We start from the raw sequence: 27,469 nt of genomic DNA on the forward strand, positions 1-27,469 counted from the left end.
GCTCCAAGACTGTTTGGGTGAGCACTTGTATGAGCAATTGGGTGCATGGTGGTAAGATTTCCTGATGTGGATAAAGCCCAAGAAAGGAGCTGAAGGAGGGAGGAGAGGAGGGGTGGGGGGCGGGTAGCATGCTCTGCTTTGGACAGGTTGAGCATGATGGGCTTGTGGATCTCAGGTAGAGAAGCACAATGGGCAGTTGGTACACAAATCTGGAGTGCAGGGAACAGATCTGAGCTAGAGCTATCCACCTGGGCCCATAAGCATCCAGATACTTTAAAAAATGGTGGGTCTGCATGAAATAAGCCAGCATGTACATAAATACAGAAGAAAAAAGGTCTGGGGCCTCCAATGTTTGGAAGTGGGAAAGATGAGGAGAATGCAGCACAGAAAAGGAGAAAGAGAGAGGCCCAGGAGGAAGATGGGACACAAGGCAATGTGCAACTATTATTTAGTGCCAAGTCAGAGAGGCTGGCCCCTCACTCTCATCCTAAAACGCACAGTTCTTTTTACCCTTTCCCTTCCAGTCTGCTGGCTCCTCGGATAGATGACCAGTGTTTGTACTTTGTACTGAGCCTGACCATGCCCTTTTCCAAAGGACTGGCTGGGGTATTTTAAACCTCCGTTTGTAAGAACTCGTGAGACAGGACTTTTGTTCCCTGCTATAGGCCAGCCCCTAGGATAGTGTCTGGCCCCTAGGATACTTGTCTGGCCTACAGCAGGCATTCGGTTGAATCTTGTAGGTTGTGAAGAAGAGGAAAAAGTACCAGTGGCCAGAAAAGTTCTATGGGTCAAATGAAAACGCGTATGGTGAATGTGAAATTTCTGTGATTGCAAAGTCACAAGCCATAAGCTCCATGAATCAACACATTTCAGTGTGCTCCATATGAGATGAGTATAACTTCAAATGAAAACATCGCAGTGCGAAAAATGGTGGAGAAAGGACCCTAACAAATGCAGGAAAAGTAATAATGGAATCTTCAACATTTTGTGGTGTAGACCAAGCAAAAGCATCCATTCTATCAGCATAGGTGAAAGCCAAACTGATGGTTAGTCTTGAAGAGATAAAGCTTGTAGTAGGAGTTTTAAATAAAATAAGAATTCGCATCCTGCCCTTCTTAAGGCTCTCCAGATCACCATCACCAGAAATGTCAAACACGCTATCAGTAAGAACAGGAAAGACAAGTGAAAGTGTAGTACGATGATAAAATTTTAAAGTGATGATTGTATTTTCAAGTATTTAACTACATGTAATTGCTTCACTACTCAGATGAGAATAAAAGCCAAAAGTTTGATATTTTTCAACTCACACTCTTTCAAGGTCCAAACTATTTCTCTTGTCTTCAGACATACCTGCATCACCTCTAAACACCTAGGGAAACACCTGTGGATTGCCTATTTGTCTTTAAGATTGTGTGTTTGCATCAATGTGTAAAGCATAAAAGGTAAATAATTAAAATCGTAACTTATACCTGAGTCTAACAGTATCAGATGGTAAGCAACTGGTTTTTAAAATCATTGTACCGACTCTCATACAATGCTGTAACTCTCTAAATAAAAATAACGAAGTTAAAGATGTTATAGTCAAAATATTCTTTCTGTATTTTACTCCCAAATTGCTTTGTGGTTTTTAATGTAAGGTTTCTGTAACTCAGGAGTTTTCAGTATTATCCACAATGTGACATATGATGTCTTGTTTCTGTTTTGCAATCTGTCATATCAGGTATTATCAGAATGTTCACTTTCCCCTCCACTGGGAAAGCAGTAACAACCATTCTAAGTTTCGTTCTTTTTCCTCACTTTCTTGCATGGCTCTTGCCACAATACCTCATTGCATTCTCTCCTTTGAAGAAATGATTAATCTTGGCATAATCCTCATAATAATGTGGAATAAAATTATGCTAGAGATACAAACTTCTCTCAAATTAGGAGGGGATGGAGAGAAACTGAAAAGTGCCAATGACTTTATTACTTCTGAAATCTGCAATCCTGAACAGAATAAAACTACTGAAACTTGAAGTTGGTGAGAAGTTTCAATTAAACTGAAAATACATTTTACATAATTACATATTCTATTTATTTACTCTAAAGTCAGGACATTTTCTCATAGGGATATGTCCAGGGGAAAGAAATATCTCTATCGCTCTAATACTGTTTTTCTGATATGATCTTCATTATAGGTTTTTAATTCTGGTATTTCTGACCTAATGTATCTCTCTGTAAGAAATAGGTTATTTTTTATATAACATATAAAACAAGTTAAATCCAGGAAACTCTTGTCTTTGCCATGTATACTGTCATCAAACTACAGAACTGTTACATTAGGGAAAGACCTTAGTGGATCTTCAGCGATGACAATGATAATCAAAGGAGCTGATTGTGTAAAACTGAACCATTAGATAGATAACCAGCACAACGGCGGGTTCAGTTATCAAATATGCACTACCTTCAGAGACTCGGAGTACTTCAAGTAATTTTCCTTTCAGTATGTGTCCTAGGAAACAAAAGTGAGCACGATCTGAACCTTCTTAGGGATAATACGTACATGGACTAGTTCTCTAATATCTCCTGAACGAGATGGCAGTCCTCATTTTAAACACCTCAGTGGGTTTTAGGGGTTGGTGGGTAACAGACAGATCAACATAAACTTGACCCACTGATTTTTTAATCAAGGAGAGATACCCACTGATAGAATAATAACTTCACTCTTGAAACTCTTCTAAACATAACATTGAGATTGGGGCAGCAGTTTAAATCAGGCACCCCCACCTGGGGGGGGGACCCAACATTTTAACAAGAACTACTGCTTCATTTAAATCCATGGCAACCCCTAGCTTGTTCAATAGCCCTGCGGCTAATACCGGAGTGCAGTTAATGATGTGCCACGTAGGGTGCTAGGGTCACTGAGGTCAAACCGGAAGAAATTTTGGAGTGGCTATGCTCATTATGTTCCCGAGTGCTTGCTGGAGTCCAGGCATTCCTAGCAGTCCCTCTGCCATCAACTTTGGAACCTCTCCAGTAACTCTGGACAATTTGCTATCTCACTAATACCTTAAAAATTCACCAGAAAATGGGAAAGAAGAGAAGGCCTCCAAATGACAACTGTTTTGTGCCATCCTCCTCAAACCGGTCCTGGAACAGAAAGGATCACTGTTGGTTGGGTTTAATGATCATGTTTGAAGACTCATTAGTTAATTATGCCTTACTTCCTCGTCAGTGTCAGTACCCTCAGTGTTTTCTCGGACAGCTTAAAGAATTAAAAAAAAAAGTGATTCTTTTAAATTGTGGGATAACTGGGTGCTATGTTTTTCTTAATAATCTCATAAGCAAAAAAAAAAAAAAAGTAAAAGTTACGTTATTCCTGAATGCGAGGAAGTTCTAATTCAAGAGCTCTTACTACATCGTTCATAGTGTTTGCTCTTCTCTATTAGACTGTAGGCTTCCTGAAGGCAGGACCTAGTTGGTTCACTCATTCAGTCATCAGATAATGATAAAATGTGCCAGATACAACAATAAGCCCTCAGCGAGCTGAGAGGTTTGTGCAGGAAGGAGATGGGAATCTGGTGACATCATCGCTGAGATGAAGGAAAGGTACTGGGACCTGTGAGAGTGTGGTAATAGGAGGGGGAGGGAGTAAAATCGGGGAGATTGGAGAAGTAATTGGATTGGACAGAGTAATATTTGGGTTGAAGTCAAGGATGAGCGGTTTGCTCCATTATGGGTGTAGAGGACCAGAGAGGTGACGGCTACATGTGGGGACCCCATGCCAGTCAGGTATTACAACATTGCAAAGACCTTGTGCAGAAAGGAATACTATGAAGAAGCAGAGAGACGGCCACTTAGGCAGAAGCAAAGAGAGCAAGTGGAAACGTGCCAGGAAAGGAGCATGGAGCGGTACCCAGGGGATAATCTATGAAACACTATTGAGAATTTTTGTTCTCAAGCTAAGGGAAGCCATCGAATACATAGGAGTGTGACAGGAGAGACTGGGTGTTGGGACGACTGGACTGTTGTGGAGCATGGTTTGGAAGAGCAAGAGGGCAGACAGAATGGTCAGTTTGCTCTTGGAGTGGCCAGGTGACAGACGCCTGGAGTGGCCTGCTCTCAGTGGACAGGTGTAGAAATCCTCACTTTCCCATCCCCACAGCCTGAAAGAGTGCCTCCCACACAGCAGAACACAATATGTTTATTGAATGAATGTGTCAAATGAATGTCACTAAGACATTAGATTTATTTTCAGGTATAAAAATAGAGCCCCTTAAGAAGCCCTGGTAGGCATACACCTGTGGCACCATCGCTGTCCCTGCTGGAGGCTTAGTTAATGGATTCTGCTGCCTCTAAATCTGACTGAAAGGCTGAAATGGGTTGTCATAGGAGGGCTTATGTTTTTCTAACTGCCTCGACATTAGTAATCAGAATTTCCACTTAGTAGAAGTGGGAGAAAATGATGGGATTAAAAGCAATATTCCATTAGTCAACAATGGGTCCTTGAAAATGGCCAATGGGATCCTTACCAATATTCAACTTGCCTGGGTCTTATCCGTGTCTTAACCAATTTTCTAAAATACTAGAGTGCACCAACTTACAACCACTGGCAAGCATTTCAGAATTCAAACAAAAAGCCTACATATATAGTGAAGATACCAATTTATTATTTTTTTCTCATAAAGTATTTTAATATGTACACCAGAACTACTGTTCTGTGGGGAATCTGACTTGTTCCCCCTTTTTAAAAAACTTCCCTTTTTCAAACATAAAATGAAATGGCTTAAACACCTCCAAAAGAATATATGAAGCATAAGAACATGACCGTTCTCTTTAATTCTTAGTGGGCCTCAATGTTTAGAACATATTTTAAAGTAGGTGAGATATATACACTAACAGAAGTCCAAATTGGGAGACTCTTCAATCTGTCAGATAAGTTTCAACTACGGATGAAGTCTGGAGGTACAAAGACAACATGGAAGCCAGCTTGGAATAAACAGTCCATTACTCATCACACCCTGAACTCACCACAACTATTTTGTCTGTTAGTTTATGCTAATGTTCCCCTCGTGTCTCCAATCCCACCTTCCTGATATGTTGAAGGGTTAATGCGTATCTTTTACATCTTTACCTTTGCTCATTGTTCCTAAGACACAAAGCCCAGGTATTTCTTTGCTAACCTTCATTTTTAACTATGTTAATTTACCCTTAGCTTAAGTCATAAATAGTTTTTTGAACTAAGTCAGTACAGGAAAAACATTTTGATCATCAGTGTATTGTCCACCAGAATACCGGAAAATGATATCTTATAAAAGAAGGGAAAAAGGAAAAAACAAGAGATTAATAGGAGTGTAAAGGACCACTGTGTGTATATATCATTAGGTCTGTCTCTTTAGGGAAATCCACAATGGCAGATCTGATACATCAAAAATAAATACTTGGCATATCACTTCCTTTTCACTGTTGAAATGGGCAGATTAAAAAGCCTTCGTCGTGCAGGTACGTTAAATAGCCAAGTCCCCTAGTCTAGTGCGTTTGTTGTTTGATTTATATAAATAAAAACTGTGCAGTTAAGACTAGGAATCCCTTAGATTTGAAAGCTGTAAGGTTACAGTTTCCACAGCACTTGATTACCATTACCCTACATTAGGTCAGCTATGTGCAACTGATCTCTAAGATCAAGGGTCATTTTAACCTACTTTAAAAATGAAAAAAACAAAAACAAAAACACTAGGGTTCAGAGAAGTCAAGTCCCTCATCCAAATCATTCATCTGCTCCAGTTCCAAAATACAGCACTTACATCTAGGTTTTCTGATTCAAAGCCCACTATTTTCCCAGGACATCCTATTAGTGTCTAAAGTCAGGTTACAACTGTCAAGTGTAAAGATGACATGGAAAAGACTTAAAGATTCCGATGGTTTGACCAGTCTGTATTAGAAAATGTTTGATTAAGGAAGAAGGCCTCTTGAAGTCTGCATTACGTTACAGGCAAATGTCAAAGCAAATTTGAAACAATGAAAGCAAGAGAGGCTAGAATAATATAAAGAGGACACACAGATACACTTTTGAGGCAAAGACACAGAGTAGCTCTCCAGTAAATTCCTGTTAAAAATAAAAATAATAGTATTTAAAGGCTAAGGGATTTAAAATACAATGTCTAAATGGGATATCAGCATCACATAGGGACGGAATAGATGTTAAAGTCTCAGTCCATACTGAGATGTACGACAAGTTCTATTATGCGTTTATCTTCAATTACTGGAACCTTAAAAAAAACAGGAGATTAAAGAATAGACAAAATTAACCCATGGTAATGGAGGTCTACATATAGTTCCTTTGCAGAAGGTTATAAATTGGGAAATGGCACAAGGGAGACTTCTGGGATGCTGGCAATGTTCTATGTCTTTATCCGAGGAAATGGATATATATATGGAAAATTTCAACAAATGCTATCATTAAGCCATCTTCAAGATTTGTGTACTTTGTTCTATATATGGAATACCTTAAAAATGTTTTAAAGAAAATTATAGTAATATATAACGTAGAAAACCAAGAATTTACAACAGGCAAGAAGTTAGAAACAGCACGAAAGAAAATATTACTATGCTCATTAGTAAGAATGCAAACACTGCACTTGAGAAATGGGGTCCCCGTCAGAATGATATATAATAAGACAAATGGAGGACACTTGAATCCACTGTTATTACAAGAAAGTTGAAGAGTATGTAACAATTCTGTCTGCACTATGTTCATAGAAATTTTTCTATGTTGAAGAGAAGTCAAACAAAGGTCAGTCAACTAGAAATTATCTTGAAGATAATCTGCCCATTGATTTGGGATAACGGAAACATTAATGCAAAAACTCAGGCAATTTAAATGAAATATAACTTTTAATTACTAACTTTAAGAGCACCAAATATTGGATCTAATAAAATTAGAAACCAAACAAAGCTTTAAGGAATTATATCCAGAAACTGTCATTTCTCAAAAAAGAGACTGTTTTAAAGAACTTAAAAATAATGCGTGTGTGTGTGTGTGTGTGTGTGTATTCCTTAGTTCATTCACTGTGGCTTTTAAAGAAATGACATAATCCTTAGTTCTTCCTGTAAATGGAATTGAACTTGTAACATCTGTATCCATACACTCAATGGTTCATGACTGAAATTACCCCAACACTGTCTCACAACCTAGAGTGCACAGGGCTGAAGTTTGCTTTTGAGGTTTTTAAAAGCAGATGCAGGAAATGAAAACACAAATTCCGCCAGCTGATCTCGAGTCCTACAGCCCCACAGCAAGGAGGATCTGTGGAAAGGGAGTGACCGCCCTGCACAGCTGTCCAAAAGCAGGTGCTCGGGTTTGTGGACTTCAGTTACATGAATTCCCAGACAAACAAAAATGGACTTGAAAAGTCCCTTTTGCCAAGTGAAGTCCTTGCCTCACTGTCTCTACTATGAGGCGCCCATGTTTGGAATGCAGTCAACATGCACATCTGTAGTTAAGAGCATTACAAAAAAATAAAATAATAAGTGCAGTTAGAATTTTTTGATTTATGACAGCTCATTCTGTAATCTATTAGAACTAGACAAACGAATTCGAGGGCCCCGTTCCGCTTCACCCCTCTGAAATAAGATATGGCAGAAGCTGCCAGTTGCATTCATGTTCTCTTTCATAATAAAACCTTTTGATTTTCAAATGTGCTTTGGACCAGCATGAAGAAGTTACAGTCTTCCATTTCAACGCGGATAACGCTACTTACAAACAACCTCGAGGACCTTATCTTGGCCTGCGACGACCATGCATGCAGCCATGCAAACATGCGTTCATGCAACATAGCAGCACACGACACGGTGCAAAACTGGCAAAGAAAACCAAGTGATGGCCATGCTCGTATTTGTTTCAAGGGTCTCCTTACCAAATAGTGAAATCCTATGCCTGACAAGAACTCCAAGTTTGCAGAATAGGCTGAAGACAAAAGAAAAACAAAAGGGGGAGGGAGGAGGAGGGAAGGTAGAAAAGACAGGGAGAAATTAAAATAAAATTTTAAAAAAAGAAGAAAAAAAAAGAAAAATAAACAGCTGATATATGAGCAGGAAAAAAGCAACATGATGTCACGCAGAAAGAATCAATTCTCTGAGCAGAATGTGGAGTAAAGGTATTAAAGAAAGGATCTTTGAGTGCATATCTTTAACAAACATGGTTAAAAAAGCACATATTATAAGTAAAGAAACCAAAAAAAATTTGAAAGCAAAGCTAATTATAAAAGCCATCTATATGAACTCCATAAGAATATAACTACTCAAATACCACAAGGAAAACACTTAAATTTTATCTGTCCAAATATATCACTGGAATTCTAGAATTTTGTTATTGTTGTTATGGACAATATTTAAACCCAAAAGTATGGCGCATTGGGCATAAAATGTTACCTGAAGTTTCAGTATGTTTATCATTTGAACTTTCTTTTTTTCCAACCTTGACCACACCCCTTACACATATACCAAAGCATTCAGTGAATTTGAACACAGTGAAGGAGAGACAGAATTTGAACCACTGATAATCACTCAGAGAAAAATATTATAGATGGTATAACTTCAAGGGATCTTAATGCTAAGGCTTGAGTTGAGCTTGTTTCTTAACTCCTCCAGACCCACATCCTAGGTCTCTGTGTCTTCCCTGGGGAATCAGTAGTGGGAGAGTCCAAGGAAGGGTGGCCTTCATTCAGCATTCAGAGTTCAGCATGATAGTGCCAGTGTGCACTGACTCTTACATCAGATCCCAGAACCTGGGCAAGACCTCCGACTGTCCTGGCTTGTCACCAGGCTGCAGTCTGGTAGGCTCCTTGCAAGTCTTCTCAGGAATACCCTTCACTCACTTCCCTGCTACACCGCCTTCTACTCATCCCACAGGATTCAGCACCGGACAAGTCCACTCCAACAAGCCTTTGCTAATACCCAGTGCTCCTTCACCACTCCCAGCCCAAGCTGAAAGTGTTCCCATGTCAACCTCTTCCAAGGGCCATTTGAAATCTCTATCATGATACCTATCCTCCCATATTCCAACTGATACTAGTTTCACATCTACCTACACACTCCTGAGCTCTTGGAGAACATGGGCTCTGCATAGCCGGAGCTTACCAAACAAAGCTCTAGCCTTGATGATCCATTTGTACAGTGCTACCCACACCCAGCTCGACTGTCCCAATAATGGTGACAGCTACATCCTGACGTTCCATTCTGTCTTGCGAAGCTCTCCCATGAACAGCAGTGTGCAGACATACACTCGTCAGGATTAGGGATACACGCTATGCCATGGGGGAAAAAATGGAGTCACGTGCTCATGGCAGGATGGGAGAAAGGAGACAGAAAATCGCCTTGGTGATACTGACCTTCTCAACAGGAAGTTTCGGCTACCATTTCTCATTTCAGTAACTATGCCAATAAGGTATGAATGAAAATTAATTATATAGGGCATTGTATAGCTTTTCCAAGAGAACATTCATCGACAAATATCTAAGTGAATTTGAGGTCTTGAGAAATCTAGCGGTTCCAAAAGTTTTGAACAATGATCTGTTCAAGTGGATATCGGAATTTAAAATGAGACATCAACCTCCTGAGCTGCATTATTCATCTTTGTGCTTTATTATAAGGAGAAAAAGACAATAAACCAAAAGCAACTTTCTCCAGGTGCCCTCATCCCTGAGCCCTGTGCATGCTAACTCAACAAAGGTCTGTCTCCCTTTGAAGAGAGTGATGACTTTCAGAGTGGTACGCATTTTGGATCCCTAAATGTATAACGACCTATTTTAAGTGACCTCTTTTACCTCTTTACTGAGACTCACTAGGATCAGCATGAAACATTTGGAGATAATGTTGAATTGATGACACTAGGATCACATTTTAACCCAAGGCATCCAGACCTAGAACATTTTGCTGTGATGGAAAACAGAACTGTTCTGTATCCCATTCTCTCGGAGATTGAATGTCTGAGAGTCTGTCTGAGAAAAATGACTTCTTATAGTAGCAACTGCTTCTTAACTTTGGTTGCTCCTAATCAGTAGTCAATGTGCTACCAGAGGGGAATAAGGGTATGCAGAAAACCAAGTCCACCCAAAAGACAATTATATCTTTTTCCCCTCCTGTGCCATCCACTGGCAGAGTGTAGTTTCTATACAGACTAAAAGGTTTCACTACTGTAAGCTTTGGCCGATCGTCTCTCCAAAAATAGTTTCCACGATGCTGTTATGCCCTTTCTGTATATCCCATCATGACTAACACTCTTAAGAATTTCTAATGCATCTACACTTCCTTGGCTTTGATGCCTTGCTTTGTTGTTTTGCTTTTCACTTCATTGCTCTACTGAAATGCTCCCTAGATAGTCTCAATACCTGTCAATCAGCAAATCTAATAACACCTTTTCAACCTCTGTCCTGAAGAGCTCTCTAGGGTACTTGGCATCACCAACTATTTCAACCTCAGACACTCTGAATTCTGTTTTACAGCAATGTAGTTCCCGCTTTTCTCTAATTAATCATTCTCAGTGTTCTTCAAAAACCCACTTCTGAAAACCCTTCAGATGGAATAATTCTCCAAGTTTTGGTATTCAGATCTTTTTGCTTCCCTCTCCACTCCCTCCTCCCTCTGCTTTCAGAATTTGGAACATTACATGGATACAGACAATCTCCAAATATGTCATTTCTTGCTCTGGTCTCTCCACCAACACCAAACACTCCTTTCCAACTTTCTGCTGGACATCTCCAGCAGAATGACCTGCTAGTACTTACTTATACATCAATGATTCCCCAGCCAAATTTAACCCCTTCTTCTCAAAACCAGTTCTTCTGTCATTTCGTTTTGCTGTTGCCACCAATATTGTTCCAACCACTCAGCATCGAAACTCTAGTGCCATGTTGACCTCCTTCTTCCTACCTTCCACAGGACTCAATGCCGTGTCCTGTGATGCTCTCTCATCTGTGCTTCCCACATCCAGCCCCACTCTGCATGTGCATCTCCTCTATATTCCCGGTTCTTTATATGTTTCCATTACTCATCACAACTGATTAAGTGCTTAGCTGTGCATGTAAGCAGGTACTCAGCTGCACTGTTAAGTGCACTGGAGGTGGGAACCACATTGTCGTATGTGTGTGTTTATCCTCAAGCCCAGGACAGCATCTTGCCCATGGCAGGCACTCAGAAATACGTGCTAAATGAATCAGTGGGCAGAAACACCTCTTTGAGGAAGCAGTTCTGTCTCCACAGCCTGCACTGCTATCAAGGCCTCCTAGCAAGCTGACTCTTCTCCATTCCACTTTTGTTGCCAGGCTGCCCTCTATCCCAATGGCTTCCTAGGGCTAATGGATTAAGTAAAAAAGACCAAGTGTAAAAATTAAAAAGAAAAAATGAAGAAGAAGCCTTATTCTGGCAGTTACTATCAATTACAGTATTCCATAATGAATCGACATAACCCACATTGCCCCTAAATTACTACATTCTACACTCTCTATGTTGTCATTCACATGTAGAAAATAGTCCCCCTTCTGAATCCATGACTTACATGTTCTTTAAGATCAACTGTGAATTACCATGGATCTCCCGTATCTCTAGCCCGTCCACACCCATCCAATGTGGTCTCACTTTACTCTGAACCCCACAGCACTGTGTGGCTTCTTTCTAGAGTCACACTTCTACTCACATACCCAGCTACTGCCAGGTACGCTCCCAGAGTGCAGAGGCCGCACCGTCCTCTTTGTCACAGACATGACCGTATAGTAAATGCTCAATGCATGATGTCTAGTGCCAAGAAGTTCCTAAACATCCAAAGGAAACAACCGTTCTTAAAAGTGCAAGTGAACTTAGACCCACACAATGACTGCCACACACACTGTTAAATACAAATTAAAACGATCGCTCCGGTGTTCAACCTGTGTATGAGGGCATGACTGCTTATCCACAGGAGCAGGGCCAGTATTTTTTGTTGTATTTTAACTTTTTTTTTTTTTTACCTATTTTATTCACCGAAGTAATATTTAACTGAAGTGGTAAGAAATCACACGTTCATAAATTTCAGTGACTCCATTTTAACATGTCAAACAAAATTTTTAGTTGGTTTTTGTTAGTGTGATGGTGATTTGGGTTGTTTTAAAACATATTTTTATGATTATAAAAGTAAGGTTTTCCATGTTCACTTTAAAAATATATAAAAGTAGTAAGAAGAATATATACAATACTACCCCTAAAGGAAACAACTATTAAAATCAAGTTTCTTCCCTACCAGTATTCTACTACGCATACAAATTTGGTTTTTAAAAAATCTGGATCCATATGACTTAACTATGCATTTTATTTCTTAAATAATCATTGTCTTTAACTATTACATATTTGCATGCATAATTTTAATGACTGAACAGCATTTTGCATGTTCCATACTTTGTTATTACCTATAATTCATTTTTTCATTCTAGAATTTTTTTGAGGTTAAATTCTACCTATGTTATAGGTGCACAGGTGCTGTGATGAAATTAAGCTACTTTTATTAATGTGTGTCTCAGTCTTATACATTGGAATTTTAGATGGTATTTATTTCTCTTTTGGAAATGGTAACGGGAAAAGTAAAATGTGCCAACCACCTTTCCAGGAGGTGAAGAAAAACTGAAGATGATATTATGGAAAACATTCTGGTGCAGTGTTTATGAAGAGGGAGTGTCTCAGGCCCCCAAACCAACATCAACGGAGGCTAGCACAGAACAGCAATGCTCTTCCGATTTATTCTCTGAAGGAGAGTCAGCAAGGGGAAATTAGTTACTTCTGAAGTCAGGGAACACTTCGAAGAATGAAACGTAATGGAGAAAAAACACAATACAGGAGAGGGGAAAGAACAGAATTTGCATAATTGTACTTGTATTTTTTCCTACATTCTCTGACTGTGCTGTCTCTTGGTTTACGTAATTGAGTGACGTCTACATCAACAACAACTCTGGTAACAAAGATACCGTTACAAAAGGCTACTCTGACCCAGGGGCCGGTGAGGAGACTTTGCAGTATGGGCTGCAGGGTGTTTAAAGGAAACTCGATGCCCTGGCATTTTCTAGCTGCTGAGACACTCCCAGTCCACTGGGGATGGTGAGCCTGTGAAATGCAGAGAGATGGGCCTCTCTCTCCTGGGGAAAGAGGAAAGAAGACCATGCCAAAGGGAAGGGGAGGTTCACATCTTAGAAAGTAGCCCTTCACTCCTTTTTTTCCGGTGGAAACAACAAAGTTTTTGGTGGAAACAATGTGCCACTGGATGGATTCTCTGTTTCTTTAACCATAATGGGTTTGACCAACTTCACAGGAAGATTATTCGAAAAAGTTTGGGGCCATTTTTAATGCTGTTGCACTCTTACATCACATGACATCACAGAGCATTAAAGTCAAGTCCAAGGGAAGCTTGTATTCTGCTTTGTCCGGGCCACTCAGTTTTATAGAAAGCTTTTTTCGAACACCACCTAACAGCTAGCTATGGACTCCTGTACAATTCGATAATACAGAAATAGATCTGCTGAGTAATCGATTCTCACCAGTACTTAATTTTGGCAGAATTTTGAAAAATCAGACTTGAAATACCCAGCAGAATCCCAAATAAATCTACGAGGAATACTCGTGTTCAAACAGAAATGAGAAAGCATTACTAAGAGGCAGGCCTGAGTGTCAGGAGGGGAAACCTTCAGAAAGTACATATTTTTACATCATTTTCTTCCATGATTGGCCATTATTTTCAAACAAACATTGGAAAAGATAATTTCTGTAAATGGGATTTTGCCCTCCAGAAAAATGCCTGTATTTTTCAAAATTTTGGCAAAAATAATAGATCTGGAGACATTTTAAAGGAAGTAATGTTAAAAGCACCATGTATCACAAATACTAATCCAGTGATGTGTCTACTTGTGGATTCTGTACTGGGTGCCTTATTCCTTCTATTCGGCATTATATTTAGCAGCAAAATAGAGGAAAACTCAACATTTAGAACACATGTATCAACTTGCAGAGAGCATCCTCCTCACGGTGTTTGATTCCAAAGGGCCCGGGGTCAGGGAAGCTGGGTGGGCACTCTGCGTGCTCCCATTATAAGGTCCCCAGCTGCTCTCTCTCCAATACAAATACACTTCAATCAACAACAGTCTTTATTTTCTGTAGCTGTTTACCTAGTCACCATTTCTTTCTCCTTGTTTGATGCATGTCCTCCAGAGCAGAGAGGTCTGCTTGCTGCAGATAAGAAGTATAAGCGATGGTTTTTGAAGTACTGGTCAATTAGAGGAAGCACAACCTGAAAGAAAGGAAAAGAGAACAGATCTACACGGTCGGCTGAGGCTCTGGAGCTGCGCGCTCCACGCACACCCAGCAGCTCCCCCAAGACCCCTAGCCACGCCAGTCAGCACGAGTTTAGAGCACACTTCTCTTAAATCTCACCCTGTCTCCGGTCCCTGTGCATGTGTAGGTATGCACGTGTGCAGACGTGAGACAGCACGTGATTAAGGGGAACGTACCCAATTTTCAACTGTTTGGAATTACTTTCAATATCTTTTCAAAATGAAATATTCTTAGTATTTTCATCTAATGTAGCTCAGTGCCGGATAGGTTCAAAAATAATCAATAACTACCATCTATTGAGTCTCTACTATGTGTGAAGGTCACAGCTGACATACTGTCATTTCTTTTCCCTAGCAAGGACTCTGTATGGTTAAGTATCATCATCCCTGTTTTATAGGGATTCAATGGAGGCGCAGAAAGTGAGCGACTTACTCAAAGTCACGCTGCCACTTACCCACCTCCACAGTGTTCTTCCTACCTGGCCTCCCTCAAAGCCCACTTGCCATTCCTGTATGCTAACGCTGTTGTATGCTAATGCTGCTGTATGCTAATGCTGCTGTATGCTAATGTTGCTGTATGCTAATATTGCTGTATGCTAATGCTGCTGTATGCTAATACTGCTGGCCTTTGGCGAATTCCTCCTCTTCACCCTGTGTGCTCCCACCACAAGGCTTTGCTTATGCCATTCCCTATGTCTGAAATGCTCTTCCCACGCCTCATAATCCATTCACTCCCCTCCTGCAGACCTCAGCTCAGTGACACTCCATCAGATAATCCTTCACTGATGTCCTTAACTAGATAAAATCCCCATATTTTCTGTTCTTATAGCATCATTTGCAAAAAAAGCAAAAACAAAAAACAAAACCAAACCCTTGATTTTGAATTAGTCTCTCTCCATAAGAGTCTATAAGATATGTATGAACAATAGGCATTTCTGGATTTGTTTCCCATTACTGCCCTCTCCTGGCCTCTATGACCACTCTTTGCTCTGTTTTGTTTACCACAGGATCACCAGCACTTAGGACTTTGTAGGACCTACTAGATAAATATCTGTTAAGAAATAAATGAAAAAGGGGCGCCTGGGTGGCACAGCGGTTGAGCGTCTGCCTTCGGCTCAGGGCGTGATCCCGGCGTTATGGGATCGAGCCCCACATCAGGCTCCTCTGCTATGAGCCTGCTTCTTCCTCTCCCACTCCCCCTGCTCGTGTTCCCTCTCTCGCTGGCTGTCTCTCTCTATGTCAAATAAATAAATAAAATCTTAAAAAAAAAGAAATAAATGAAAAAAGTAATAATAACTGGCATTACTAGTATGTAGATTCAACTCTAACTACATTTTTTTCCTACAATGTGGTGTAGAATATTTATATATAACAGCAAAATACACATCTTTTGTGATCTTCCTAGAATGTTGTGGCACTGCTTGAACTTAGTGACTGGCACATAATAGCTAATCAATAAATATGTGAATGGATGAATCACAGACTCAGAAGAAATTAAACCACATGAGGCACCTGCAAACCAAATCACTAGGGGTGCTGAATACATAGGGTGATACAAGAGTGTATTTTAATTAACTGTATGATTAGAGGCCATGAATACAGCATTTGTAATAATTGGCTATTAGGTGGATTCCAACCCAGAACAGATAACTAGCAATATGTAGCTCAACACAAACGAGAGACACTAGATACAGATTTTGTGCACCATATTGAGTGATCAGAAAAATCTCCCTTCCAGAAAGGGCACAATTCTGAAAACATGTCATAGAAGCTGAATATTAATCAATTGAAATAACATGCCATTTTGGAAATGATCTATAGTAACCACCAAACACAAGTACTTTGAAAGTAAATCGACAGAACGCATCAAGTCTTCCCAGGGGGCTATGCTGCAACAGGAAATCTTCCCAAGCGCATTCTGCGTCCACGAGAGTAACCCCGGGATGCAGTCTAAGAGTGGACAGAGACGAGGCGCACGGTACGCACTGCGTAAGGGAGTGAACCAATGTGGAGAACCTGCAACACGCTGTCTCCCTCCCTTACGGGCTGAGAGTCACGAATGTTCCAGGCAAAGAGCAGATTATCAATAAATTCTTATTAAATGGAACGAATGACAAAAATGGGTTTACTTGATATATACAGTGGATCCTCTCTGAGGATAAACTCCACTTCCTCATCTGTAAAAGGCGGAGGACACAGGTCCCACAATAAAGATGATATAGTAAACCTTCTTATAATGTAAAACTTCTAAAATTTGTAATTTATAAATGAACAAATGCTTTTCCTCTGTATAGAAGAAAGGCTCATACATGTTTAAATCCTAACAACCATCAAATACTAAGAAGTAGATATTTTTCTTCTATGTCATTTGATAAAAGCCCCAAAAAGGGGAGCTTTGAATTAAACTTCATATAAACAGAAGTGATTTGAGAGTTATGGCAGAAGGAACAGTGCGTTACAGTATGACCAAGTATCCTGGCAGCAAATTTACCCCACATGATTCGCGCAGTTATTTCTGTGCCAGAGAATATTTACTTGTAGTAGAGCCACATTTGTAGACCCCTAGGCTCTGGAAAGAGGCAAAGGCCGACAGAGTATACTTTGTAAACATACTGTAGCAAAAACAAAATGGACTGTATACTGTACTTTAGCGAAGAACTTGATTTCTTGTTCGTAAGGGAAATGCTCTCCTTTGCTTCTACTCCCACCATCTGGAGATAAGAAGAGTTGTTAGGAACATGTCTGACTTCAAACATGACAAGCTATTCACCGAAAATGCAACATTTGAACACACTGCTCAATGTCCTATCCCGGTAAACTGAACATGGAAAGCCATCCAAAATATCAAGGTTAACTTCATTCAGCAGGATAATTTTTAAAAAGGATTTAAAAAAAAATACTCCTATCAAGTGAAAAACGAAGGGAGGGAAACCAGAGGGGGAGACAAACCATGAGAGACTATGGACTCTGGGAAACAAACTGAGGGCTTCAGAGGGGAGGGGGGTAGGGGACTGGGCTAGGCCGGTGATGGGTAGTAAGGAGGGCACGTATTGCATGGAGCACTGGGGGTTCTAGGCAAATAATGAATCATGGAACTTTACATCAAAAACTAAGAATGTACTGTATGGTGACTAACATAATGTAATAAAAAAACAATTAAAAAATACCCAAATCAAAATCAAAAATTTTGATTACATGGGATTAAGAGCACACACACACTGGCGTAGCTTTATGATCTTGACATGCAGGGGACTACTGAAATAGAATAAAGTAAAAATCCCACTGTCTCCTTTCAGTCAGAAAGGAGCTCACCGGGGTGAGAACAGGGAGTATAAAGCAAGGATACAAAATTGGTGACATTTTAACCCCGGCCTCTAATAAAGATAGTTACTTCTTGCTGTGACTGAGACTTACAATATTAATGTACCAACTAAAAAGCTGCAGGAAACAAGCTTGGGCTGGGAGGGAGGATCCCCACAACATTGGATTGGAAAACTGACATGCTGCTCAGGAAGAAGGAGGTTCACTGATGTCACAAGACAATTTCCATAAGCAAAGCAAAGACACCCAAGTTTTCCCCAGGGTTTAGAAAATGATTTTGAGGTTAAGAACTGATTGACCTCATGCATTTGGCTGAGAAGTGGGCTTCTGCATCTGCTTCATGCATACAGAGGAGGCTTCCTGAATATGGAAGAGGTAGCAATAACTATAACAACCAAGACAATATGCAGAACACGCTGCAGAGCAAAAAACCATTCAGAATTGCATATAAAGTGTTAGTAAAATTTGTAAGCAGAGCTACCCTATTTTATAAGAATCAAACGGACTTTTGCTTGAAAAAGTTCTTTTGTAAACAGAAATTTCTAAAAGCAATTTGACATACATTTCATTAAATCTGAGACATGAGTTGGGGATAATTTTTAAGAAATTTAGGTAATATTTTGTAATATTAGAACAATGCTCTTGCCATGAATAAGTAAAAGAAAATCATGCCTTTTTTATACTCACAGATTTCATTTTTGTATCGCTTTTACATTCCATCTCTCTCAAGAATATTATGTAAAATGTCTTGATCTATTTAAAGGACTTTCTCAGATAAACTATGTCAAAACAGAGTTTTGCACATAGCTAAACATGCTAACATTTCAAGGAATTAAATAGGAAACATCTTTTCTTTTTACATTTTACATTTTAACAAAAATGCTTATGTGCAAAATGCTGATGGAGAGAAAATGATCTAGATGTAATACCAAAATCAGAAAAGGGCACATGCATATTCTTTCTATGGCCATTAGCCTCAGATGTGTTGCAAAGGCAGTAAATTTAAAGACAAAAGAAGGCATGATAGAAGTTTCACTTGCAGTGACAATGAAAGATGGAAATTAAATTAAATGTAAACAATCCCAACTCTGCTCCTCTAACAGAGTTCTCAGTCACAGCCATCTGAAAAAGGGACATGTGACACTAGCCATGGTAAAAACCTTAATTTCTTGGGCTCTATATTGACCTAGCCTCACTCTCTCCCCAGCATTGGGATTAGAAGACTCTCTACCCCGTGGAAATAAAGAAATGTGCTAAGTGGGCGAATTCGCAGCCAGGTTCTCACCACTCCCTCTGCACTAACATTGGTTTATTCAGAAACTTGAATACAATGTGGATAAAACCCAAACACTTTCACCCGTCAAATTTCTGTTTCTGTTATCCACGCCGGGTTAAAAAAGAAAGTGTTTTTCTTAATACCCTGATTTTGCTTTCCTTCTCTCTTGACAAAAAGAAGACTGAATTTCAGTTGCTATTCGTATCAGATACTTTTAATGTGCTTGAGGAATTTCAGTAGTTAGCTATATGCACAAAGCCTTCAAAAATTCACCATGGCTTCATCTTTTTAATCAAATTTTCTTAATTGAGACTAATTTGGTCACGTTTAAGGGTGACTCATAAATCATATTTTTTAAAAAATCATTGTATGAGCTACAGAGAGATTACATATTATAAATTAGTTTGCACAGCTGGCTTTTGTGAAAAAGATACTTAAGAAGACAAAGTACAGCACTTGGCTACAAATACAGAGCAGGTTGAGAGAGAAGGAGGTTCTTTAAGAGAACAATACTCAACTGGAAAATCTTTCATCACATTTAGGATACAGGAGACCAGGAACAAGAAAATAGCAGAGCTCGAATTTCTATGAGCTTTCATCTGACGTGCCAAAAACTAAGTCCTAAATCCTAAGAAAACAGTAGCAAAAAGAGCCCTTGATCAGGATGGGTTTGTGGAGGATGTATTTATTGCTAAGGGATCTAGGACTATGGGCCCTGGGGAGAAGTACTGAAAAGCAAAAAGAATGAGGATTAAAAAACAAAAATAACAACTAAAAAAAAAAGCATGAAAAAGAAAATAAAAAGTTGATCACCAGAACACACTTGTTCTTTCAAAGGGGCAGATTCTATCTTAATCCTTAATCCTTCTATCTTAATATCAAGCAGTGGCTGGAAAGTGATTGACATGAAGCTCAGTAATTAAAAACTCATATTTTAAGTCAATGGTGCTGAGGACAATCATGAAATAAGATATGAGATGAGGCTATCTTGAAAATATGTTCTGTTTTAAGTCTAAGATTTAAAACAAGGAATTCTTGAGGCACCTGGGTGGCTCGATCAGTTAAGTGTCTGCCTTCAGTTCAGGTCATGATCCCAGGGTCCTGGGATCGAGCCCCGCATCGGCTCTCTACTAAGCAGGGAGCCTGCTTCTCCCTCTCCCTCTGCCCACTCATGTTCCCTCTCTCTCTCTCTCAAATAAATAAATAAAATCTTTAAATAGATAAATAAAACAAGAAATTCTTTTCATACTTCAGTAGCATGGGGCCACGTGGAGAGGAGGTCTTCCATTTTATTTTAACAGGATAACAAAGTGTTTCTCATCGTAGTTACTCTAGTATACATGTGTATCCCTACAAAGGCTAAACTCAAGGCCGTCACATTGCCTAGAAAGTTTGGGGATCCACAGTTTCAGTTTTTTCAAGAGCTTGGCCATTAATCTCATAAGGAAGGATTTAACTGTATCTTAAATTCTGATGTCCATCCAATGTGCCTTTCAAAAATAAAGTCAATGCCAATAAACATTAGAAGGAGAAAAGAATGGTATGTTCGATTGTTTTTTTTTAAGGTTTCTAAATTTACCCATCCCTAAGAACGTGTTTGCCTCCTGACTGTTAGACTCCATTTAGTAATAGGACGTGTAGACAGTGTTTATATCTCCAGGGAACAGACCAAAACCAGCCTGGCAGTCTGTGTTGTTCTAGACCCTGATGTTGTCCACGTGAGGAATAACAAACACGGGACTGTCAGGAATAGGACAATGGTGCCCTACCAAACTCCAGGATGTACTGATGGGCTTCATCCACATAGCGAATGAGTTGCTGAAGGAAGCTATAGGCAAATCGTTTCTCAATGGAAGGTGTGTCCAACTCCAGGTCCTTGAATCCTCTAGAGCAGCAAAAACGAAATATGGAAATCAGTTCCTACAAAGACTATTGGAAGGTACAATTCTGCTTAAAAAGTCTATATGGTAGATAAAAAAAATGGAAGATGACCTAATGTCCTTGTAGCTAAAGGCAAAAGTGAGATTTAATTCATAAGGAATACTTTGCATCTGATGTAAAACTCTAGGGAATAACTCTATTATTATGCAAAAAAGGTCACCTTTAGAGAAACAGAGGGTCATTTTCTCCAAAAATTCTTGCTTAAAAGATGGACAGGATTTAATCTCAGTAGTGAAAGGAACCAATGAGGTGGCAAACAGCCAAGGGCGTTAATGTTTCTGACGTGGGTATTTTGAAGATCCTAACAGTAGCTCTAAGGTTTAAAGGGATCCCTGAACCATTGTCAGCACGAAATCTGACAGGGATATGTGGGCATTCAGTCTTATAACAAAACATGTAACGGTAGGTGTGCTTTTACCTGGACACCGCATAGCCATTGATCTGCAAGAACTTGAGGATGTCCTGTGCTTTCTCCCTATCCTTGGCTTTCTCTTTGGCTGTGAGCGTGTCATAGGGAACCAGCAGGGGATGGTTTCCACCTCCTAAGAGCATACCAAGACAAGAACATAGCATCGCAATTAGAAAATAATCAGAAATGTGATAGAGTGGCACGTGTAATCGGACCACACTACAGAACTTCTGGTATCTTCCTATTATACACAGAGTATATACAAGTCATACAAGGCTCTTGCCTCTCCAGTGCCTTTAATGTTCTAATTAATTTAGGAAATCCATTCAAAGAAAGACTGCATATGCCTTCTAAGAGGCAATTAAAATAAGGACACACAGGCATTTGTGATATCAACTGCCAATGACATCTGCAATCACAGGAGAAGGGAGAAGAAGCCATGTTCCCCTCACCATTCAAATGAACTCTGGGTGTGGAGTGTGTAAATACACACTAAGACACACACAGCGTGAGCTAGTGAAATTACAAGGCATGTTTCAAGGGATGGGCTTCATTTTCCAACCCTGAGAAAGAGGAAAAAAATGTCTTAAATATGGAATTTTTAGTACGCCTTCCAGATTAAAGAGCACATTAGAGTCACGTGTGCCACACAAACCGTACACTTCGCTGCTAGGTTAAAAATTAATCTCTCAAGTATCTAATCACAGTAGCATACATACTTGATGGATTAAAAATTTTGGCAAGCATCTAGGTTTCTAGTTTACCTATTTTAGTGAAAAATACAAAAGAGCATCCTTTTAGATTTAGAAAATATTGAGATTTTTAAAAAACTAAAAATGAAAAATGTGTTTATAAAATTACAGATTTTGTAAAAAATTGTGTAATATTTATAACAGTTTCAGAACACACCCCAGTAATTCCAGATGTAAAGATGTGGTGAGCAGTGTGCCCCGGATATAAAGTTTATAAAGCACGTATGGGAATATATTTTCGGTGGGATGCTGAAATTCCTTGAAACCAAGCTGCTAATGGGAATTTCAGAAAAAAAAATACTTCGAAACAAATATTTATTTGTGGGGACAACGTAGAGCCTGTTAGATCAGCATCCAATATGATGTCACCAGGAGCCACTAAGACAATCATAAACAATGTATTCGCCTGATGCATGAAAGAAGCAATCAAAAAGGCAAAGGAGAAAACGCCATGTTTTCTGGAGTTTGCTTGGCCTGAGAGTGCCATCCACAGAAACGCGATCGCGCACTGAGCTTTCTCACCATTAGGTGACACTATACTATCATAAATGCAAAGGCACAGTCCGCAGCCACCAAGCCAACAAACACTAGGCACATTAAGGAGCCATCAGTCATTTTATAGTTCGGTATTAATAGTATCGGCTATAATGCAATCGTTGGAAGATAACAGAAACCAGCATTCTGTGAGCAGCAAGAAGGATACAGAATATGTTATTAAGCACACTGAGCAGATCTGACTTCTACCATAATCAAAGCTGTAACAGGATGTGTTATGAAAAAAAATTGTAAATCAAACATCTAATTTAATCATCCTGCAATCATCTCCTATTTTGAACTCCCCTATTGCATTTAGTCCTTTATTTCTAGAAAATTATATTAATTTGGCAACCACAGTGATTTCAGGTCAGATACCAATAGGTTACTGAAGGAGGGAGAGAGAAGGCAGGAGAGAAAATAAAGAGCCCAAGATGGGGTGGAAACTGAAATGTGCAGCTCCTGAATGGATTCTTTGAGGTGTCTAGGTGTGTGACAGATTGTAAATGACTGTTTCTAGCTGTCTCCTTGTTACCGATTTCCTATGCTTCCTCCTGCTGTTCCTTGCTCCGTCCCTCCCTTCCTCCCTTTCCTCCCTTCCACCCCCACACACGTGTGTGCGCACACCACAGGCACCAAGACACAGGGATGGTGACAGACATCTCCCACACGCCAACCCAGATCTCAGAAGAGAAGCAGAGTTATCAGACCACAAGTTGGTGTCAAAGTCCCCAGGGGAGAGAACAAATTTGAGAAAAGACACAAGTCGTTTCTCTCCTAAAGCTGTCCACAGCCTCTAGTTTATCTTCTTTCTAAGACTCGTCTCTCACCTTCATTAGTCTCAACAACCAAAAACCAAGATCCAGTGCTGTATATTCCAACACCTTTCCTCCTGGTCTGCTGTTTTGGTCCTCAACCACTTGCTTTCTCCTTCAAAAGGAGACGGTTATGTGGAGTGAGAAGGATTAAAGGTTCTGAGGACTACCATCACCACCTCACCGTTTAGCCAGGCACAGCCAGGCTTGTCTCCCAACCACACGGTCTGAATCTGGACCAATAGAAGCTGCCTGCAGAGGTCTGAGTGTCTCACTTACAGGTGGCATGCGTTCAAGAAAACACTGCCTCTGGGACACCTAATGGCTGGCCCAGAAACTGACCAAGCCATAGTGACTGAAACCTACTTGGAAAAAAAGAGAACGCATTTTTCTCATGTCATCTGCTCATGTGAAAAATAGGGATTTTGTTTAGTAGTCATGTGAATGATGCCTCTTCAAGAATTCCACTAAGCAAAACTCTATGCCACTATGACTAACCTAGCCATCCATCTGTCCGTCCGTCCATCCATCCATCCGTCCATCCATCCATCCATCCGTCAGCCAGCCAGCCAAACACTTGATCACTCATTTAACAAACATTCATGAAATGATTCTAGAAAAACAGGCCTAGCCCTAAGTTAATTTTTGCAATAGGCAATTTTGGTGTAAAGAATCCTCTCTGTTCATTTCCATGACCGACTCTAATTCATGCTACTCTGTTTCCTAGTGTTGGTGCCTCGTAGCGCCCTGTAATATCACAGCTATACTTTTCACTCTAAGATACCCCAGCCCTTCAATACTATGTCCCATATATTTTTACCTATGCCAATAAATAAGAAATAGAGTTTCTTGATGCCTAGAACTGTAGAGTAAAAATTACAAAAGTAACAGAAGTTGTGGTCCTGACCTTGAGACAATTATATCCTCATTTGGGGAAAGAAGCCCATATAGGAAGTAATCAGAGAGGTGTGTGTGTACACGCATACACACACAAATACGTTTATAGACCAATATTGAAGAAATAACAATGAAAGAGATCATCAGTGTAGGATGCACTAAAGTGAAGAAATTATTTATGCAAATAAGTTAAGAAAAGATTTGAGAAACGACTAAAAATATTTAGTCTTTTTAAGTATTTAAGAAAAACAGCAGAAAAGAAAAGCAAAAGCATGTAAGAGACAAGAACATAATTGGACTGGACCAAGCAAGGGGGTGAGACCGGAGGTGGGAAGGGAAGACGGGAGAAAAATATTTAAGTTAGGGATAGAAGTCAGTGAGCAAGGTCTAAGTAAATCACGGAATACCTGAACATTAGGGCAAGAAACAGGTACCTACAAGCTAAAATGGGCAAGAGAGAGCCATTGGAATTCTGAGACATGAAGAAATGTACACTTGCAATCAGAGAATGATGGAATTTCCACCTGAAACTGTTACAGGCACATTTGAACCATTCTAAGAAAACAAAGGTATAATAAGCTCTCATTCTAAAAAGACTATTTTATGCATATCAGAGATTCACAGAATCACACTCTGTTTCTTAATCAGGATTTTCAGAAAATATTACCTTTGGATTCCAGTTCCATTTTCTTTTTCTTGGCCCAAATATTATGGTAGTTTTCAGCCATCATTTCTGCCATAGCCTGAAATGAATGAAATATTTAGCAAATAAGTTATAACTGAATGAGTAGAAATAGAGGACTTTGCTTGCCAATATGTAATATCATAACATACTTTAAATTAATAAATCATTGTGTGTCAGTGCTAAAATCCCTCTAAAAGATAATCGAACACAACTCTTATTTGGAATCTGAACCGCAGATAACCCTCACGGCCCATGACACTGCACAGTAGGAAATAGCAGAGGTGATCTGATGGGAACGATTCTTGTTCTTTGTAATGTTCAAGGATACAGGTTTTATTAATTCAATAAGAAAACTTCAAATGAGCTGTGAACTTTAATAAAAAATCTATTTACTTACAAGTTCTTATTGTAATCGGCAAAGCTTTAAAAGACAATCTAAACCCTATGAAACAACGAACGCAAAGAACCTAGAGGGACAGTCTAGATTCCATGGCCGCCCCAAACTTGGGGAGAGACCAGAGACCTTGGACAGGGCCACACTAACCTTTCTGTGGACTTGTGCTTCTTTTTTTGTTTTGTTTTTTTAATTTATTTATTTAAGAGAGAGAAAGAGAGCATGCATGTGCGTAGGGGGAGGGGCAGAGGGAAAGAATCCCAAGCAGACTCCCACTTGAGTGCGGAGCCCAACACAGGGCTCAATCTCACAACCATGAGACCTTGACCTGAGCTAAAATCAAAAGTCAGACATTCCACTGACTGAGCCACCCAGGCACGCCCTGTGGCCTTTTGCTTTCTGATAAGATTGCCTCTAAGATTCTCTTTTTCCCTTTTGATTTTCAAGTTCACTATCTCATTGTAAGACATCCGTCCCTACGGAGCAACGGGAACGACAGAGTCAAACAATTTAACATAATTAACATGACCTACTACACGGGGTTTGTCTTTACGTACTCATTTCTCTTGGAATAATACTAACAATGCCAGTATTGTTGTTTGATCAGTATATCGACCCGACAACTTCTGATCCAAGACAACACATTTTCTTTTACTCAAATCAGCCATTTCAAACTATGTTCCTTAGGGACAAAGGAGAATAGATACAACTATGGATGGAGCAGACAGAATGCCTCCAGTTTCCCTGGATAAATGACTTAAAATACATCTTCTTTAATGAGTAACAGCTTACCCTCAAGCAGAGCATCACTAATTCCTGATTTATTCTCTTCTCATACACAACTACTTCATTATAATAGGATTTTTTAATGGACATTATCTTTTTTTTAAATTATCTTTGAGGAAAATATGTTATCTAGGAGAAACATCCTAGAAAAAGTTATATCAACTTTAAAAGCAATTAAAATGTTAAGGTCTATAATCTATAAGTTCCATAGACCCTTTCTATGATCACCCCATTCAAATAATTCATGCAGAAAAATATATGCAGGAAAGTACTACAGTATGCTTTTTAAAAATGAAATTTGCAGGATACTTTTTTTAAAAGATTTTATTTATTTATTTAATAGAGAGAACACAAGCAGGCAGAGTGGCAGACAGAAGGAGAGGCTGAAGGAGAGGGAGAAGCACACTCCCCGCTGAGCAAGGAGCCCGATGTGGAGCTCGATCCCAGGACCTGAGCCAAAGGCAGACGCTTCACTGACTGAGCCACCCAAGCACCTCTGCAGGATACTTTAAAAAAGTCTGTAATACTCACGTGCAGGTCTCTGGACAGTGTGACATTGCTCATGTCAATGGCTCGGGGGCTATAGCCATGCGCGGCATCTACAGAAACCTAGATGATTTATGTGAAAAAAATGAAGTCTAATTAAAAAAACCCAGTGGAGAGAAATTTAAAACAAACGTCAGAAATGCAGGAAAAATAAACTTCTGCACGTAATGTTCCATTAGATGAAACCGGCAAGCATCTCTACAAACTTCGTGCACAAACATATCTAGCAAATTAAATTATGTTTGGGTGTCTGATCATTTCAGTTATGACTGAATGATACATACCAACATCTCAGGGATTTGAGATCTCAATCCCGAAAGCTAATTATCAGAATCCAACAAATGGTGCAATGAATCCAAGATTCTGAAACATTACCTTCATCAAATGATCACTCTATTGTTCAGTTTCTTACAGATTCAAATTGGCTGCAACAAAATTCACTCTTCCTTGTAGAAACAGTAATTAATCAAAGAGGGCAATATTTACAAATGTCTCAATGGGCTAAATGTTAAGATAAAATACAATCAACTCTTTAATTTTAAAAGTACATCATACAGTAATCAACAGTTAACAAAGTTATTCCAAATAACAACAAGACTTAATTTCTGACTTTTCGTAATTTCTGAATTTTGGCAGTTTAAAAATGAAACATATCTTCTCATCAACTGTAAGAAGATTTCTCATACTGTCCTGCATTCTTTTTTTCTTTTAAGATATATTTATTTGAGACGTGGCGGGGGCGGGGGGAGGGCAGAGGGAGAGGGAGAAACAGGCTCCCCGCCGAGCAGG

At 39.5% G+C, this 27,469-nt stretch overlaps 1 protein-coding gene across 2 annotated transcripts in view; it reads right to left on the bottom strand.

Moving 5' to 3' along the window:
• Positions 1-27,469, bottom strand: part of RYR2 (ryanodine receptor 2) — a 711,493-nt gene that overhangs the window by 130,577 nt on the left and 553,447 nt on the right. For both annotated transcript variants that reach the window (XM_057308486.1, XM_057308485.1), the window contains exons 57-63: positions 26,666-26,743; positions 24,937-25,012; positions 21,281-21,404; positions 20,691-20,806; positions 16,971-17,035; positions 14,160-14,281; positions 7,896-7,945 (exon numbers count right to left, since the gene is read on the bottom strand). In XM_057308486.1, the coding sequence (XP_057164469.1) occupies positions 7,896-7,945; positions 14,160-14,281; positions 16,971-17,035; positions 20,691-20,806; positions 21,281-21,404; positions 24,937-25,012; positions 26,666-26,743 (631 nt within the window). The remainder of the gene's footprint in view (positions 1-7,895; positions 7,946-14,159; positions 14,282-16,970; positions 17,036-20,690; positions 20,807-21,280; positions 21,405-24,936; positions 25,013-26,665; positions 26,744-27,469) is intronic.

Source organism: Ursus arctos, unplaced genomic scaffold (genome assembly GCF_023065955.2).
Source record: "Ursus arctos isolate Adak ecotype North America unplaced genomic scaffold, UrsArc2.0 scaffold_7, whole genome shotgun sequence".
In the NCBI taxonomy this organism is placed as follows: Eukaryota; Metazoa; Chordata; class Mammalia; order Carnivora; family Ursidae; genus Ursus; species Ursus arctos.